The following is a 16575-nucleotide window of genomic DNA, read 5'->3' as shown; positions in this document are numbered from 1 at the left end:
AGCAAGGCACCTGGAAATAAAGGCAACAAAGTAAGTGCTTCGGTATCGAATAGAAAGGATCCAATTCAGTAACTCAAAGGAGTCGATAGCTCCTGGCAGAGGAAGAAGTCCGGTCTTAAGCTGATGTGAAGGATGGCCCAGGGCCTGGCACAGAAGATGTGCTCAAGGGGCGCCTGGCTGGCTCAGTCGGTTAAACGTCTGCCTTCGGCTCGGGTCATGATCCCAGGGTCCTGGGATCGAGCCCCATGTCGGGCTCCCTGCTCAGTGGGGAGTCTGCTTCTCCCTCTGCTGCTCCCCCTGCTTGTGCTCCCTCTCTCTGTCTCTCCCTCTCTCAAATAAATAAATAAATAAAATCTTTGAAGAAAAAAAGAAGAAGAAGATGTGCTCAAAAGTAGACAACCAGGGAATGAAAAATGAGCGAGTGAGTGAACAAAAGTGGACAGGTTAGCAGGATGGCAATGGGCCCAAGGCTCATGCTAGCCCATGACCCTGCAGACAGCCAACCCAAGGAAGAGCTGCTTCTGGAGCCCTAATTCCTCCATCTTTTCTAACCTGTTATCCCTCCTCTGCCATCAGGGACCTCGTAGACCACACACTCGGCCTCACAGAACCAGGAGGCTAAAGGAGGGACCGAGAAGGCTGGGGGAGGAGTGTTACCAGGACAGCCTGAGAGGTGGAGGGCTGAGTATGGGTACATAAGGAGCTCCAGGTGATCTTTTTCATCTCTCCAGCAAGCTGGGAAGGAGTTCAGGGCCTGGCCTGGGCCTGGGTCTTGGGGGTCTTATAAGAATGCCCATCGCTCTCCCCACTCCCTGTCCGGAAGCTGAGGCTCAGTCCTCACCAAGCCATCCACAGGCCTGTAGTAGGCTGCCGTGGTGAAGATGATCATATACAAGCAGTAGACGAAGAAGTTGAAGTAGAAGATGCGCTTGACAAATCTGTCCCATTTGTCCTGCAGGAGTCGGTTCAGAGGTTCCACCAAAAGCATGTCGTGGCGATTCTAAGGGGAGCAGAGAGAGATGAGGCTCACTCCCCAGCCAGAAACCACAAAATCTCATATCCAAGAGTCTCTGTTAAAGTTCCAGCATCCCTAAGATGAATGAGCCAAAATCAGGTCATCCTAACCTTTGCAGACCATCAAGCCCAACCCCCAGCCCAAGCTTAAGCTCCCCCAGTGAGGTCTCTGTTCAGTGACTTCTTCAATAGCTTTGGGGATAGGAATCGCCTTGCTGCCTCACACAGCCTGGGGAGAAATGGTAACTGTCAGGAAGATCTATCCTCTGGAGTAAAGTTGGTCTTCTCTGCTTTCCACCAGTTGTCCCAGTTCTGTACTCAGGGACCCCAGTACTGAATTTCTGCCCAGGAGAGCCTTCAGAGACATGAAAATGGCAGCCATGGCCCCACAGCCCTCTCCTCTCTAGGTCAAACACCCCAGCCTTTTTGGCGCCATTACGGACATGGGCCAGCCCTCTCCAAAGCCCAGCTTCAGAGAGGCAGCCCAGAGGGAGGCTGGCAGGGCGGAGCAAAGCAGGCTAGACCTCTCTCTCCCCTGAACTTTGCCCCTGTAAACACAGCCTCTGTCCTGTGAGATCCTGTGGCAGCCCCTCCTCACTGACAGCACAAACCCACCCCCTGGGTCTGCCTCGGGGGCAGGTATCACCTTAGAAAGAATGGACAGGGAAGGTGGCCTTTCAAAGCAGAGGTCTTAGGACAGGCTTTTCATTAGGTGGCCCTGGGACCCTCATTTGGAAACAAAATAATTAAGTAAGATGCCTACCTCACGCCTACACAAAAATAAATTCTAGATAAATTAAGGAGCGAAACATAAAATATCTACAAAGGAGCTAAACAAAAGTATTGAAGGATATGTGTATAATCTTGAAATGGAAAAGGCCTTGCAAAGCAAGATACAAGTCACAGAAGCTATAAAGGAAAAAGACTAATTAATTTGACTCTCAAAATGAAAAACTTTTATAAGCAAATGATGCCTTACATGAAGTTAGGAGGCAAGAGACAGACTGGAAGAAAATAAAATATTTGCAACTTATGCAGTAGAGAAAGGATCAATTCATTCTATAACAAGAGCACCTACAGACCAAAAGGAATGGGGCCAACAGTCCAGTAGAAGAGATGGCTGAGGACAATGAATAGGAAATCTACCAAAGAAATATGAATGGTCAGATAACTATACGAAAAATTATCCACCTCACGTTAGTCAAGAAAATGAGAGTGAAGACATCAATAAGATAGTATTTTGGGGCCCAAGGACTTAAATTAGTTTTTGAGAAAAGATTGATGATACCCAGGTTGACAAGGACATGGGTAGATGTATACCCATTGGTGGTGGGCAAATGAATCAATGCAGTCTTTTTGGAGGACAACTTGGCAGGAGCTATTAAAACGTTAAAACATACATACTTTTTTGATTTAGCAATTCCAATTCCAGGCGTCCTAGAAAAATTCCCAAACCCATGCCAAGTGGCCTGCAGCATTGTGGTAGCAAAAAACTGGAAATAACCTAAATATCCTCCAATGGACATTTACTCCCCATCCCTACTAGGGAACACCATGCAGCCGGAGTTTTTGAACGGAGCAGGCCCATATGTACGACATAAAATGATCTACGGACACACCAGTAAGTGAAAAAACTGCTTGTTCTACGTTTTGTATAGCATGATCCCATTTATGTAAACAAAATGAAGCCACATGTTTTTATATGGTATAAAAAGAGGGTTCTTCTTGTCTATCTGAAATATTTACGTTTTTATGGGAAAACTAGCCTACATTATTTGTACGATGAAGGAAAACATTCAGTGGGAATAAATGGGGAGATGAGGCATCAGGGCCTAGGCCCCAGGCAGCAGGCTTCACTGATGAAAGGACAGGCAAAGCTGGATGGGGGCGGGGGCGCAGAGAGGCCAGAAGCCCGCCCTGCCCAGGCCCCACCCAGGCCCACTCACGGGGGTCTCACTGCTGCTGTAGGCGATCACCTCCAGCACCGAGTTCTTCTCACAAGTGTCGATGCAGGACAGGTCATAGAGCGAGGAGTGCACGGGCCCGTACGCCCATTCGGTGAACTTCCTGGACAGATGCCTGCACTCAGGCTCCTGGATCTCCCTCTGGAGAATATAGGCCAAGACCTACCACAGGGATACAAGAGCCTGTGAGAGACCAGCCTGGAGCCCCGCCACGGGGGCATCCCCCCCCGGCCACCGGCTCTGCCTCAACAGTAGGTCTGCTTCCTGGGCCAGCTGGAGACCCAGCCCAGCCTCAGGAGAGCCCTCACTTCTACGCAGCAGCCTCCTGACCAGCCTGCCCACTTACTCAGACCCCAGCTGTAGCCACATCAGACCCATCGTGGCCCGATGGCACTTGGCTGATCACACCCGGCGCGTCCATTTCGCCCTTGGCCAACCCACCCCCACGCCCCGGCACCAGCACCTCACTCCCACTCCGCGTCTGGCTGGTGCTGCTCAGAGGTGGAAACCGGAGAGAGACAGGGGTGATGCCTGGCTTCTGCTCAGCATCTCACAATTCCTCCGGCTTACTCTAGAGCCCCCTACCCCCACCCCTACAGGCTAGTATCACAGCAGCAGGGCTCTGCAGGGGGGTGACGCCAGGTGCGCAGCAAGGCAGGCAGTGCCCTCCCAACAGCACCCTCGGAAGTCACGGCCCCAGCTCAGGCATGAAGCCTCCCCCGTACCCCAATTTTCCCACTCCTGGCGGCCAGAGCCAGTGGTGTCAGCCCCTTCTTGTTGGTGAGCTCCTCCAGCTTCAGTGTAGGGTGGAGCTTGGCCCCTAGGATCAGAATCTCGTTGTACATGCTCGTCACGAACTTGGTGTTGTCCGCTGTGTTGTCGGCCACCTCGACCAGCGCGTGCAGCACCGTGTTGCCCACGGAGTCCCTGGCGCTGATGTCTGCCGGCTGCCGAGAGTTCTGCAGCAGGAACTTCACAATGCCCAGCTGGTTGGTGCACGCAGCCAAGGAGAGGGGCAGCTCACCTGTGGCCAACACAGGCATATGATGGGCCCCAGGAAGAGACTAGCTTGGTCCCTGGGCCACCCAGCCTCCAAATCCCTCTGTCTCCACCCCAAACCTCCCCTTAGCAATTGTCAAAAAGCCAAGTGTCTGCCATGTGGTCTCCCTACCAAAGTAGAAGCCAGGCCGCCCTTTGGTTTTCTTAAAGAAGTCCCCGTTGGCTGCAGCCTGGACGTCTGCCCCGTTCTCCACCAGGAGGGTGACTAGTGCCATGTTCCGCCTCTCAATGGCAATGTGCAGGGCCGTCTGGCCTGTGGAGATGCGTGCCGTTGGCTTTGTACTCACAGTCCTGTGCTTGGACAGGTGCAAGGGGGAAGACTTGGGCAGAAAAATGCCAGATGACTCCCCCGCAAAAGAGGAGAGCAGGCCGGAATGCCCGAAGGGGGCCCGGGGACTCCCTGAGGCAGGAGTAGAGACCCCCAGGGGAACACCAGACCGGGGACTGGAGTAGTTAGAACCGCCCAACGTCAAGGAACAGTAGCAGAGAGAGTAGCCACGGCTTCCAGAGGCAAAGAACAGCCAGTGCGCAGAGGCGAGGATGGGACCGTCGGCCCCGGGAGAAACCAAGTCCAGCAGGTGGGGGGGCGGGGGCAAGGACCCGCTGGGAGCAGGACATGCCATCAGTGGCTGGTGCCGGGAGCAAGGAGCCGAGAGGCTTGCCCAGGCACGACAACGCCTCTGGGCTCCGGGTGTGCTGTGGACAGAGCCGTGCCAGACCCCACCCCCTCCTCACCCTTGTAGTAACTGTCCGTGTAGCTGGCGTTGACTAACTCCTTCAGGCTGTCTGTCTGCCGGGCAATCTCCAGGAGCAGGGGGATGGTGTCATTCTGCCCATCGTGCAGGTTGAGCATGGCTTTCAGCAGACAGGTCTTCCCTGTCTCTGGGTCTGCAACACAAAGTGAGGGTCAGAGCAGGGCACGGCGGCCACGGCCCCTCCCAGGAATCTGGCTGTCCAGGGCCACCTTTGAACTCGCTGTCCATGAGGTGCTTCTTGCTCCTCTGCAGGAAGAGCAGCAGACTCTGCAGCTCCTCAGAGTTATTTTGAGCGACCGCTTCAAAGATCTTCCTGCGATCATAGAGCTTGAGGCTCTTCTCAGGTGCAGCAGTGACAGAATCCTGGGATGGCTGCCTGTGGGCCGGACAACACCTTCATCGGACTATTGTGATTTGCCCTCAGTGCTTGTCAGGGAGCACGGCGAAAGCCCAGGGCAAACCAAAACGGGGGAAAACATGGTACAAAACCCACCCCTTAGTCTAGGGGACTGTCTGGGAAACTGATGTAACAAGGAACCGTGGAGTCATGTGCCCTCATTCCATCCCCACCCCGTCTGTAGGCACCATCTAGAAAGTCTTCCCTGCCCCCGCTTCCTCCAATGCCCTGGCCCCTCACTTCCCTGTTTGTTCAGGAGCTGGGGCTCTGGAGGCAGTGGCCTGGAGGGGACTGGAGGCAGGGGTTTCAAGGGCTTGGATGGCCACTGCCAAGTGAAAAGTTGTCCCCACGCTGGCCCGGAGGCTAGCTCGTAGTTAGTAGGTCACCCTCCCTGACCTGCCTTGGCGGAGGCAAGAGAGCTGGTGGGCTCCTCACTAGAACTGTTCTGCACTCTCTGACTAAAAGCATCCCGGCTTGGAGTTTTTCAACTGAAAGTCTAAATGTTTGGGGCTGCTGAGCATTCGAGGCCCGGACACCTAGAGATCAGCCGGCAGCTAAGATCAGCATATATGCCAGCATCCATGACCATGTGTCCCAAAGCTCCTATGAGTGCAGATGCTGGGCCACAGGATTCCTGAAGGCCACCGGCTCCCTGGCTCTAGGACCTGCAGCCCCGAAGCTCGAGCACCACGTGATCTCCGTCGCTGGGGCCTTAGCCAGGTGAGCCTGTTGGCTCCTGGTGAGGAGAGGGCCCAGGCTCCAGATACAGCTTACCTGGCGCAGATGGGGCCGTCCTCCTGCTTCTGGATGATGACAACAGGGCTGACTGTGATGGCTGGGCAGGAGGCTGGCTGGCCTTCTTCATAAGAGCAATCCATAGGAGAAGCCTCCTCGGAGTCGCACTTCCCGAAAAGCCGGCTACGGCTCTTAGCCGTGGGGAAGAACTGGGGCTTGGCTGGAGCTGGCCTGGAATTAGGGTCTCCATCCAGGGGGTCTGGGCAGGAGTCCTCTTGTGGTGGGTCCTCAGACTCCCCTGAACCTGAGCTCCCCCATTTCTTCATCCTTGCCAGGTCCTTTGTGGACTAAGAGGCAGCCTGCGGCAGCCACCAAAATCAGGTTTGTTCCCAGCTCGAGGACTACATGATTTGAGCCCCCATCTGCCCTCCTTGCAAAAGCCCCTGTGAAGCAGTGCGCCCCAGAGGTCCAAGAGCTGATGGCACTGGCCCCCCAGAACTGAAGCTTCCAGGGGTGCTGTACCTTCTAGCTCAGAGGCCCCAGGGGAGAGAGCAGGCCCAGCAGCCCCATGGGCATTGGGCTCAGGGGTGAATGTGCCCCCAGCTTAGAGCCATCAGGCTCTGGAGGACTCGAATGTATTGCTCTCCTCTCTGGACCTCAGGTGCCTCAAGTGCAAGGTAGGATGGCAACCGCTGCTCTGCCTCCCTCCAAGACCAGAGTAAGGGAAACAATGGGAGTGGCTGTCACTGACTGCACATTCGGGGGAGAACTCGGTGATGAGGCTGTCTCAGCCCCAAAGAGCAGGGCAGGCTGTGTCTTCACGAACAAGGCGAGCGGCGTGTCCCTGTCACTAGCCATGTGCTCTCTTGCCTCTGCTCTTCGACCCAGGGGCTGCAACTGTCGAGTTGGTAGGAGATTTTTTTGCACTTTTCGTCATTTTTGTGAAATTAGTATATTTCAAGCGTCCCTGAACTTTTATTTTTTTTTAAATTTTTTTTTTTAAGATTTTATTTATTTGAGAGACAGAATGAGAGACAGAGAGCATGAGAGAAAGGAGGGTCAGAGGGAGAAGCAGACTCCTTGCTGAGCAGGGAGCCCGATGTGGGACTCGATCCAGGGACTCCAGGATCATGACCTGAGCCGAAGGCAGTCGCTTAACCAACTGAGCCACCCAGGTGCCCCAAGCATCCCTGAACTTTTAAACTTCAAGTGATTCAGGGATGGTCCAGGCCTTCCAGGACATATGGCCATGAACTCGTTTTGACACTGTTTTCCACTCGCTTCCTAACCTCCTCTCCCACTCTTCGCTCCATCCAGTAGGGCATCCCCGCTCTCTGGTGCCCAGGGCTGTCCCGCGTCTCAGGGGCCTTTGCTCCTGCAGTGCCTCCACTTGGGGTGCTTTTTTTCTTTCTCCTCCTCTTGCCCAAATCCTACCACCTTTCAGATGCCACCTCCCCTTGGAGTCCTCCACACCCCCAAGCTCTGCACTGGCCAGGCTCATAAACCCCTCCAGAATGGCCCAGTTGGTTGTCCATCATCCTTCGGGGCCTTCTTAGCAACGTCCATTATGCACTCTAGCAATTTCTATCTGGCACTGCCTTATCTCCCCCACACCCTGTGACCTCCTCCTGAGCAGGGAGCTTGCCTGATCCCCCTCCTTATGAAAAAAAGCTGTGCTGGTCACTGTGGGGGACATGAAGGAGATCAGATACAGGACTTTTTTGTTCCCATTTGCATAGGAAGTAAGTGAGAGTCATGTCCCAGCAGTGGCTGGATTCCAAAAAATAGCCACTGAAGGAATGGGAAGTGCCCCAAGGCCTGCATTTTCAAGTGCAAGTTCAGGCAGTTATCACTTAGAGCACATGGTTGGGCCTTGGCAATAAACCAGCTACGATCTGATGCCCAGATCCTTGGGGGAAGAAAATGAGGCAGCCTCACCCTCTGCATCCTGTGAATGAGACAGCCCCGTTTTCCCTCCTGCCTGTTGTTCCTCTTTCAGGAGGGCCCGAGGCTTTCTCTGGGTCGTCCATCAGATGGAAATCCTGCAGCAGGAAGTGTGCCCGGCCACAGGGAATCCCACTTCTGACCACTCACCCATTTGTTCATTCCATCACTCAACACCCATCTACGGAATCCTACCGGGAACCCGGGCCTGTCCTGGGGGCACAGAGAGCGCTCAGGCCCCATCTGAGACAGAAACCGGGTGCTGGCTGGGGCAGGGCTCTTGTAGGAGGGGCCAGGGTACTGAAGAAGGCTTCATGGAGGAAGTGACAGAGGATCTGGGCCTGGAAGGAGAGCAGGGTTGGCCTGGGACTGGGGGAGATGATGGGGATTGAAGACTAGCTGATGAAGAGGAAGCCAGGGGGACTGGAAGACAGGCAGCAGGGTCAGAACCAGATGGCTACTGTCCTTGAATGTCAAGGAACAAGATGTGGATACAATTGTGTGGATGGTAGGAAGCCATGAGAAGCTTCAGAAGCGTGAAGACCGGCACTCGTCTATGCTTTCAAAAGGTAACTTCCTGTCCAGGACTGTTCATACTATGGGGCGCCTGTCATCTTCAAAAGGCAACAGGAGGCTAGTAAGAATGAAAATAATTGACATGCTTGAGCATGTCCTGCGCAAAGGTGGGTACCGTTCTAACACTTCACATGCACTCACTTCACTTTCCCATCTCTAAGAAGTAAGTATTTGACAGGTGAGGGGACTCAGAGTAAGTATTTGATAGCAGTTACATGAGGCCACACAGGCAGAGGAGGAAGCTGGATCTGGTACTCGGCAGCCCGGCTCCTAGAGCATCTCCAGCACCCCACCACCTCTCTGAAGGCTCAGGGCTCTTCTCAGCCATTAAACTCAGCCCTAGATCTCACCCCAGGGCGGGGGGCTGATCAGACCAGAGTTCCCCAGCCCTGGGGCCAGGCAGGCAGGGACAACACCCTTCCTATCAGAACCTGTAGCACCTTCCTGCTCAAACAAGCATCCCAGGAAGCTCAAAGCCCAAAATGAAGCCTGAGTAAGATCCAGGCCACATGCCAGGCCTGGCTCTCCCAGGGCTATTCCCTTGGATAAGATTGGCCACAAAACCAAGAATAAACTTGCTGCCTGACTCACAGCTCTTAACATCCCAACAAGAGCACCCATTAGCAGGAGTCTCCACAAAACCATTCTGCGATGTTCCTTTTTGCCTCTTCCTCTGACTGGTCCAAATCTAACCAAACCCAAGAAACATGAAGCAGCCCACACAGTCACATCATTCAGTAGGTCAAGAAACCCCAAATCTGCACTGCATGCCTTGCACCTGATTCCCTACTGGAAGCCAGGCTTCTTCAGGAGCAGAGGGAAGGAAGGACAGGGACTGAGAGGCCATTTGCTTTGGGTTGTGGGGTAGGACAGGGACAGGATGGCCTGCCACTGCCAGGCCTGGGTGTGTCTAGCACGTGAGTCCCGTGGCAATGTACCTGTCACAGCTGAATGTTCTGCAATGATGGGGGAATTTCCAGCCATGACTTGGGGTGTCTGATGGAGATGGTGGTTCTGGTTTATGCAAGATTCACAAACACCAATCTGGACTAAAGGACAGTCCTGAAAAAATGACCTGGCTCAGCAAAGACTTGGTTTGGCCTCTGGGTCTATCTCAACTCCAGAGCCAGGAAGGACACTGTCCACCCCCTGGGAGAAGCCTTCCTCTTCTCCCCAATCCAGATGAGACATCCTGGGGTGCAGCTCTCCTACTCCCTCTCTGCTCAAAGTATCTGTCTGCCTCTGGCCTCCCTGAAAGCTCTTGGGAGCTGGTCCAGGACCCAGCCCACATCGGTCTTGCCCTCTTGGCCTATCTGAGCATTTTCTAAAGAGGAATGGAGATCTGGGGGGCTACCCAACCTATGCATGAAGAGCCAGAGGAACTCTACGCAAAACAGAGAGTGATTGGAGCCTGGACAAGAACCCAGGCCTCCTGCCTCCCAGCCCAGCGCCCCGTTGGTACAGAGAGGGCAGTGTGGTGAAACCTCCAGCCACAAAGCACTGGCCTCAGCAAGACCCATGGCCTCTTTGCTCCAGGATGAGGGTCCAGGATGACTCTGGTGCAAATAATACACATCAACAGTAGCAACCTCCACTATCACTTGCCAAGTGTTCGTGATTAGCCACGCTAAGTGCACGATAGCTATAGCTTGACTTCAGCATCACCACGACTTTTGAGGCAGTCACTGTGATTACCCCAAGTTCAGATGGGCTGGCTGAGGTGCTAAGAGGCTGGTTGAACTGCTCATAGTCACACAGCTGGACAGAGGCAAGGCCCAGCTTCCGACAGCTCACTATGCCATTCTAAAAGCTAACATCGACACTGGCCATCAAACAACAAAAAGGACTCACCAGCTAGACGCAGACACACCCCAGACACGGCGGGTCCCGGAGCTCCAAGGCCGTCGTTCCTTGAGGGGAGAGCTGGAATGGTGTGGGGAGAAGAGTTGCCTCCCCTGCCTCGGTGAGGGGCCTTGGCCCCTCCCCAGGTCGTGGTGACTCAGCGCTGCAGGGACGAGCTGTGGGTCCGCTCTGGCACTCAAGGAAAACGTTTTCCAGCAATGGCCGCAGCTGCTGTTGCCGTGGCTCTGATTCCCAGAGGACCCCAGAGCTTTTCCCATCGTTTCTGCCCTTTTTCAGAAACCACTTAGCTGCTGCCCCGCCTCCCCCCGTGCCAGGGGCTGCAATGCACTTAGCCACCCACAGCCCAGAACCAGCCAGAGCTTCCTCACAAGGAAGAGGAGGGCACTGCTCAGGCCTCCCAAACTCCACCAATTCACTGTCACGACCAGAAAAGTCAACCCCAGCACCATGTAGAAGGAATGGAAATGGTCACGTCACCCATCGTACAGTCCTGGCTTGGCATCTAAGGACTGGTTTTGAATGCTGGCTTTGCCACCAGCTCTGTGCGACCTTGGGTGAGTCCCTGCCTCCCTTGGGCCTCTCAATCCCTGGGGCACCCTGGTGTAGGCATTGAGGCGGGAGGCTTCTGGGTCTACCAGGTCCCAGCCTGGCTCAACTGAGATTCCTCGTGGAACCACAGAACACAGAAAATAATCTTCTGTGTCTATTTCCTTGTTTTTCTTAGTGCCATCCTAAATGCACGGGAGCAAAGTTAATACAGTAAGGCTTAATTCCCTCCCAGAATATGGCTGAGAAAAGCTGCAAAGTCTTTCTGGGTATGCCTGCAGTCGGCAGCCCAAAATGTCCTGCAGAACCCATCCTGGAAGCTGCCCATAGGAACCCTAGAGGACCCCACAAGCCACAGGCCCCACACAGCCTGAAATGAGCAGCCACGTACCCGAAAGACCCATCATAGCCCTACTTGGAGTAGCTCACAAGGTTGACCCCTGAGTCAAGGGAGTAGAGTGCAGACGCTGAACGGGTTTTGCACGACATTTTACAGTTTACAGAGAGGCTGTGCGAGCTCACTCTCCCAGGCCACACAACACCCTGAGCGGGGGCAGGGCGGACATTGCCGTGGTCATTTTACACGTGAGAAATCGGCGCAGCTAACTGATTGCTGGGTCATGCTGGGGGTCTGGGCATGGAAGCCAGGCCCACCTCAACACGCCATACCATGCCCCTGCTTGGACACCTTTTTGCGTGTGTGCCACTTCAGCTTCAATTAAAATGAACCTTGGAATTCACCTCTTTTTTTTTTGAAATTTTGGTAAAATCCATATAACATGAAAAATACCATTTGAAGCATTTTAAGCGTACAATTTAGTAGCATTAAGTACATTCATATGCGGCCATTGCCGCCATCCATCTCCAGAACAGTTTTCATCTTGCAAAGCTGAAACCCTATACCCATTAAACACTAACTCCCAATTGCTCCCCTCCCCCAGCCTCTGACAACCATTCTACATTCTGTGTGTGAATTGGATTACTCTAAGACCATCATATAAGTGCAATCATGCACCATTTATCTTTCTGTGACCGGCTTATTTCACTTAGCATAACGTCCTCAAGATTCACCCGTATTGTAGCAAATTGCAGAATCTCCTCCCTTTATAAGGCTGAATAATAATCCATCATACGTATATGGCACATTTTACTTAGCCATTCATCTGTCAATGGACACTTGGGGTGCTTCCAACTTTTAACTGTGGGATGAACTATGCTGCTGTGAACATGGGTGTACAAATACCTCTTTGAGTTACAGCTTTCAATTCTTTGGGGCATACACCCAGAAGTGGGATTGTTGGATCATGGAATTCATTTTTTTTTTTTTTTTTTAGTTTTGATGACCAGTTTATTAAATAATATAATAAAGGATACCAATCAACAGCCAGCTGAAGAGACATATAGGGTGAGGCCATGGAATTCATTCTTAATCATACATAACTGTTACATATATTTTATATGTATATAAACTCGGGGCGCCTGGGTGGCTCAGTCGTTAAGCGTCTGCCTTCGGCTCAGGTCATGATCCCAGGGTCCTGGGGTCAAGCCCCGCATCGGGCTCCCTGCTCCTTGGGAAGCCTGCTTCTCCCTCTCCCACTCCCCCTGCTTGTGTCCCTGCTCTCGCTGGGTCTCTCTCTGTCAAATAAAGAAAATCTTTAAAAAAAAAAAACAACTCACCAGCAGTGACCCCTCAACCTACAAGTTCTCTGGGGTCACTGTTCCTTCTAACCACCTGTGTGGGCCAGAGGTGCTGTGGGAACACCTTGGTATGGAGACTGACATGCCCATGCTGTCTTAGGGACACTGCCTGGACCAGGGCCAGGTCTCAGCCATGGCAGCCCCGGGGCATGGGTGGGAGACATCTGAGAAAGGCACTAAGACAACTGGCCAGCTCAGAGGCACGGTCCAAGAAAGGGGAAGGTTACACTTCTCCACTGGAACTATCCCCTTAGCTTCCCAGGTGATTTCTGCCTCCGGTGAGGACAACTCACATCACTAAATGTGTTCCCTTTGTAACAGAGCCATTGGGTGCTGACAACATCTCCCAGAGTCTGCATGGTACCATGCATGCTGTGAGGGCTACAGGGGAAATCGTGACCCTCCTCCTCCTTCCCTGACAGCTTTTCCTCAATACACGGGGGCTCCCCATGACTGACCCTTACATCCTCCTATCCCTTTCTGAGACCCCCACTCCTCCAAGGACCCATCTGACATTCCCAAGCCAGGGACTCCCTCATCCAGGGGTCCAGTGCTACCCTCTCCCATGAGCTCCATCCCTATCTCCTGGAATCTCCAGATGAAGACCACAAACCCCTTCCACTCAGCACATCCAAGTAGACACCTCTGCCCTCCACATTCCTTCCCCTCAATGTTCCTGCCTAGAGAGGCACCAGCTTTGTGTGGTCATCAAGCCTGACATACTTTGTCATCTCCAGCTTCTCCTTCTTTGTCCTCACTGTCCTCAAATCCACCCTCTGTAGCTGGCAGCTACTTCCTCTCACCCGAGGCTCCAGAAGTGCCTCCCTTCCCTGGCCCAGCACCCCGACCCACCACCTCTCAATCCCCAGTCCCGGAACATTCTCCTGACCTTGCCCCCTTACTGAACAAGGCCTTATCCTTCAGCCTGGCACCCTGAGCCCATTCCCACCGTGGCCCAGCTGTCACCCGGACACATCTCCTCCCTAGTCACACTAACTGTGCCTGCCTCCATGCTCTTCCCCTGCCCTTCTTCTGCCCAACATGTTTGCTCTATGCATCCCACTTAACTCATCTTTAAGGCCCAGGGGGCAGGTGAGAACTGTGGATGCTGAGATTCTATCATTCAACTCCCACCTCCTCCAAAAAGCCTCTCCACCAAGGGCCCAGCCAAAGTGCTCACCTCTAAACTCCTACACAAATCTCAGCATATACCTTCCTGTAGCAACTGGTGCGTGGGATCACAATGACAACAATAATAGCAGTGGATGCTTATTAAGCCCATGCAGTGTGCCAGGTTCTGGGGTAAGCACTTTGGGCATTAACTTATCAAACCCTCACAAAGTTTCATGAGGAAAGTTTGATTTGGGATTAGGAAATGAGTTGTAGTCAGGCTACATAACCCGCCCAAGGACAGTGACAACCATACCAGTCTTGTCTGAAGCTTCCTAAAGCTTGTATTGAGCTTTAACTCCTCTGATGTTTATCTCTTAATTCACAGATTTTTTTTTTTAAAGATTTTATTTATTTACTTGAGACAGAGAGAATGAGAGACAGAGAGCATGAGAGGGAGGAGGGTCAGAGGGAGAAGCAGACTCCCTGCCGAGCAGGGAGCCCGATGCGGGACTCGATCCCGGGACTCCAGGATCATGACCTGAGCCGAAGGCAGTCGCTTAACCAACTGAGCCACCCAGGCGCCCCTTAATTCACAGATTTTTTTTTTTTTTGCAAGAGAGACAATGAGAGACAGAGAGCATGAGAGGGAGGAGGGTCAGAGGGAGAAGCAGGCTCCCCGCCGAGCAGGGAGCCCGATGCGGGACTTGATCCCAGGACTCCAGGATCATGACCTGAGCCGAAGGCAGTCACTTAACCAACTGAAACACCCAGGCGCCCCTTAATTCACAGATTTTAATGGCTTCAGGGTGACAGGGCTCTTGTCCCCTCAATTTTCCTTCTCTAAGCCTAGCTCCATGCCTTGCCCAAAGTAGCACACTGTAAATATTTATTGGCATAGTTGTATCTGAGCAAAATCTGCACTGAGTGGTTCTACAAAAACTCATGAAATGGTGGCAGAGACGACACCTTAGGGTTGAGCACTGCTGCCATCAACCTAGTTTTCTGGGTCATAATGTGCAACAAGGTGTTCTTTCCCACCTCCCCGCCCCCCGCTTCCATAACTCTTTTTTTTTTTTTCCATAACTCTTTAAGGGTGTTCTTGAATCTGTGTAATGATGTACCCATCAAAATTCTTTGTAAGTAGATCACGTTTAAATGATGAATTCTGGGAGGGGGCACTTATTCCAAGCTCTGGTCTGATGGGGACAAGGGGCAGTGGAGGAAGGTGCTGGAGGCCACACCAGCAAGTGGGTGGGCGGAGTCAACGGGAACCCCCGTCACCAATAGCTGCAGTTCTAACATTGTTACCACCAGGGGGCACATTGGCTTAAACTGAGCCCTTGACTCCGGCCATAGAAGCCTCATTCATTTTCTTCATCCATCTGGGTCCTCACCAATCTGAAGCCAGACTTTCTGGTACAGCTAGAAACCAGCAAACTCTCATGTGCTGAAAAAGCCTGATTATGCAAATCAGGAACTGTCAGCCTGGCATTTCTGGGTTCTAGCCCCAGGGAAAGTGGTTAAGGACACTGTAACCCACCCAAGGACAGTGTCAGCTCTACTAGTCTTGTCTTGAGCTTTCTCAATCTTGTGTTGACATTTAACTTCCCTGATTTTTGTGTCTTGCCTCCCAGATTTTAAATGGCTTCAGGGATCCCAGGTGCAGATGGCAAACAGCAAACCTACTTTCCTTTCTGCATTTGGTCTGTGCATTAGCATCACCAGGTACCCACGTGAGTCCGTTCCTGTGGAGGGCAGGGCTCTGTGAGAGGGGTCAGTGCACTCTAGAAGTGAATGGAGCTGGCCACCTAGGGATGAGGCATCCACTCAGCACCCCAAAACTGAGCCCTGCTCTGCAGAGCTGGGACCCAGGGTGGGGACTGGAAACAAGAGGGAGAAGAGATTGGAGGGTCAGGAGCATGGGCAGAGAATGGAGGCGGGAGAGGAGGTCCAGCTGTGCCAGACGCCCACTGCATAAATTTGGACTGATAGCTGAAGCTCTGGGCCTGCTTCCTCATCCACAAAATGGGTGAGAGCACCTGCCCTACCTGCTTTACAGGCCTTTTCTGGGGATTAATAAGGATGTGAATGGTCTCTGTGGGCTGAAAGCTCTAGGCAGGCATGAGGGATTATGGTTCTCATCCTCATTATTTCAAATGAGAACCACATCTGCTGACTGTTGAGCTGTATCCGGCCATTAGCTTGAGGTTGTGACTAATTGTTTTTTAATGAAAAAAAAAAAAAACCAAACCCCAAGATTTGCTTAATGTTTCATGACTCACACAGTGAGCATCTCTGAACCCAGAATCTCTCAATTTCAAAGATGTGATCTGTCCATCTAACTGTGGCTGAGACAAGAGGTCAGGTGCAAACTGCCCTCTTTCCTGAAGGACCACTGAGTACTAGCAAACCCACAGCAACTGAGTAGGGTGAATAAGCTGGTCTCTGCCCTCAAGCAGGCCAGGATGCATGAGGAGGAAGACCTGCTAGGCTCTCTCTGATGCTTTACTGGGTGGGGGGCCCTGTAACAGGCACAAGCCAGGAGCCAATAGGCCATGCCAACAGCAAACACTGAGTGGGGTCCCGGATGTCAGCTGCAATCATAATCCAGTGAGAAATATGCTGCCAGGGAGTCCGTGTAGCAGGAAGATGGCATTTGAGCTGGGCCTTGGTATAATGTTCTGCCCCAGGAGGACATTCCAAACATGGGCATCAGCCCAAGATTAAGCAGAAGGACAGATCAGAGAACAGCTTAAGAGGAACCCTTCCCTCGAGCAGCTTTCAGTCCAGTTGAGAAGAAAAATAGAGAACATGAAAGCCACATAAACATACGGATCTAGTCATAGTCAAGGGCCAAAGGAAGGGTAAGGGGGACAGCCTCTGCCCCCAGGCTGGTTCAGGCTACCATGTC

The 16575-nt window shown here is 52.7% G+C and overlaps 1 protein-coding gene across 1 annotated transcript in view; it reads right to left on the bottom strand.

The window, feature by feature from the left end:
• Window positions 1-12373, bottom strand: part of TRPV1 (transient receptor potential cation channel subfamily V member 1) — a 33360-nt gene extending 20987 nt beyond the window's left edge. Inside the window, exons 1-7 of the mRNA XM_045889665.3 lie at window positions 5964-12373; window positions 5002-5168; window positions 4773-4925; window positions 4150-4290; window positions 3704-4002; window positions 2961-3140; window positions 842-1000 (exon numbers count right to left, since the gene is read on the bottom strand). Of these exons, the coding sequence (XP_045745621.1) occupies window positions 842-1000; window positions 2961-3140; window positions 3704-4002; window positions 4150-4290; window positions 4773-4925; window positions 5002-5168; window positions 5964-6250 (1386 nt within the window). The 5' untranslated portion in view covers window positions 6251-12373. The remainder of the gene's footprint in view (window positions 1-841; window positions 1001-2960; window positions 3141-3703; window positions 4003-4149; window positions 4291-4772; window positions 4926-5001; window positions 5169-5963) is intronic.
• Between the last annotated feature and the right edge of the window lie 4202 nt (window positions 12374-16575).

This window comes from Mirounga angustirostris, unplaced genomic scaffold (genome assembly GCF_029215605.1).
Source record: "Mirounga angustirostris isolate CCGP_5_RB_7025 unplaced genomic scaffold, mMirAng1.0.hap1 SCAF_17, whole genome shotgun sequence".
In the NCBI taxonomy this organism is placed as follows: domain Eukaryota; kingdom Metazoa; phylum Chordata; class Mammalia; order Carnivora; family Phocidae; genus Mirounga; species Mirounga angustirostris.
The sequence above is the reverse complement of the archived record's forward strand: the minus strand, read 5'-3'. Positions and strand labels throughout refer to the sequence as shown.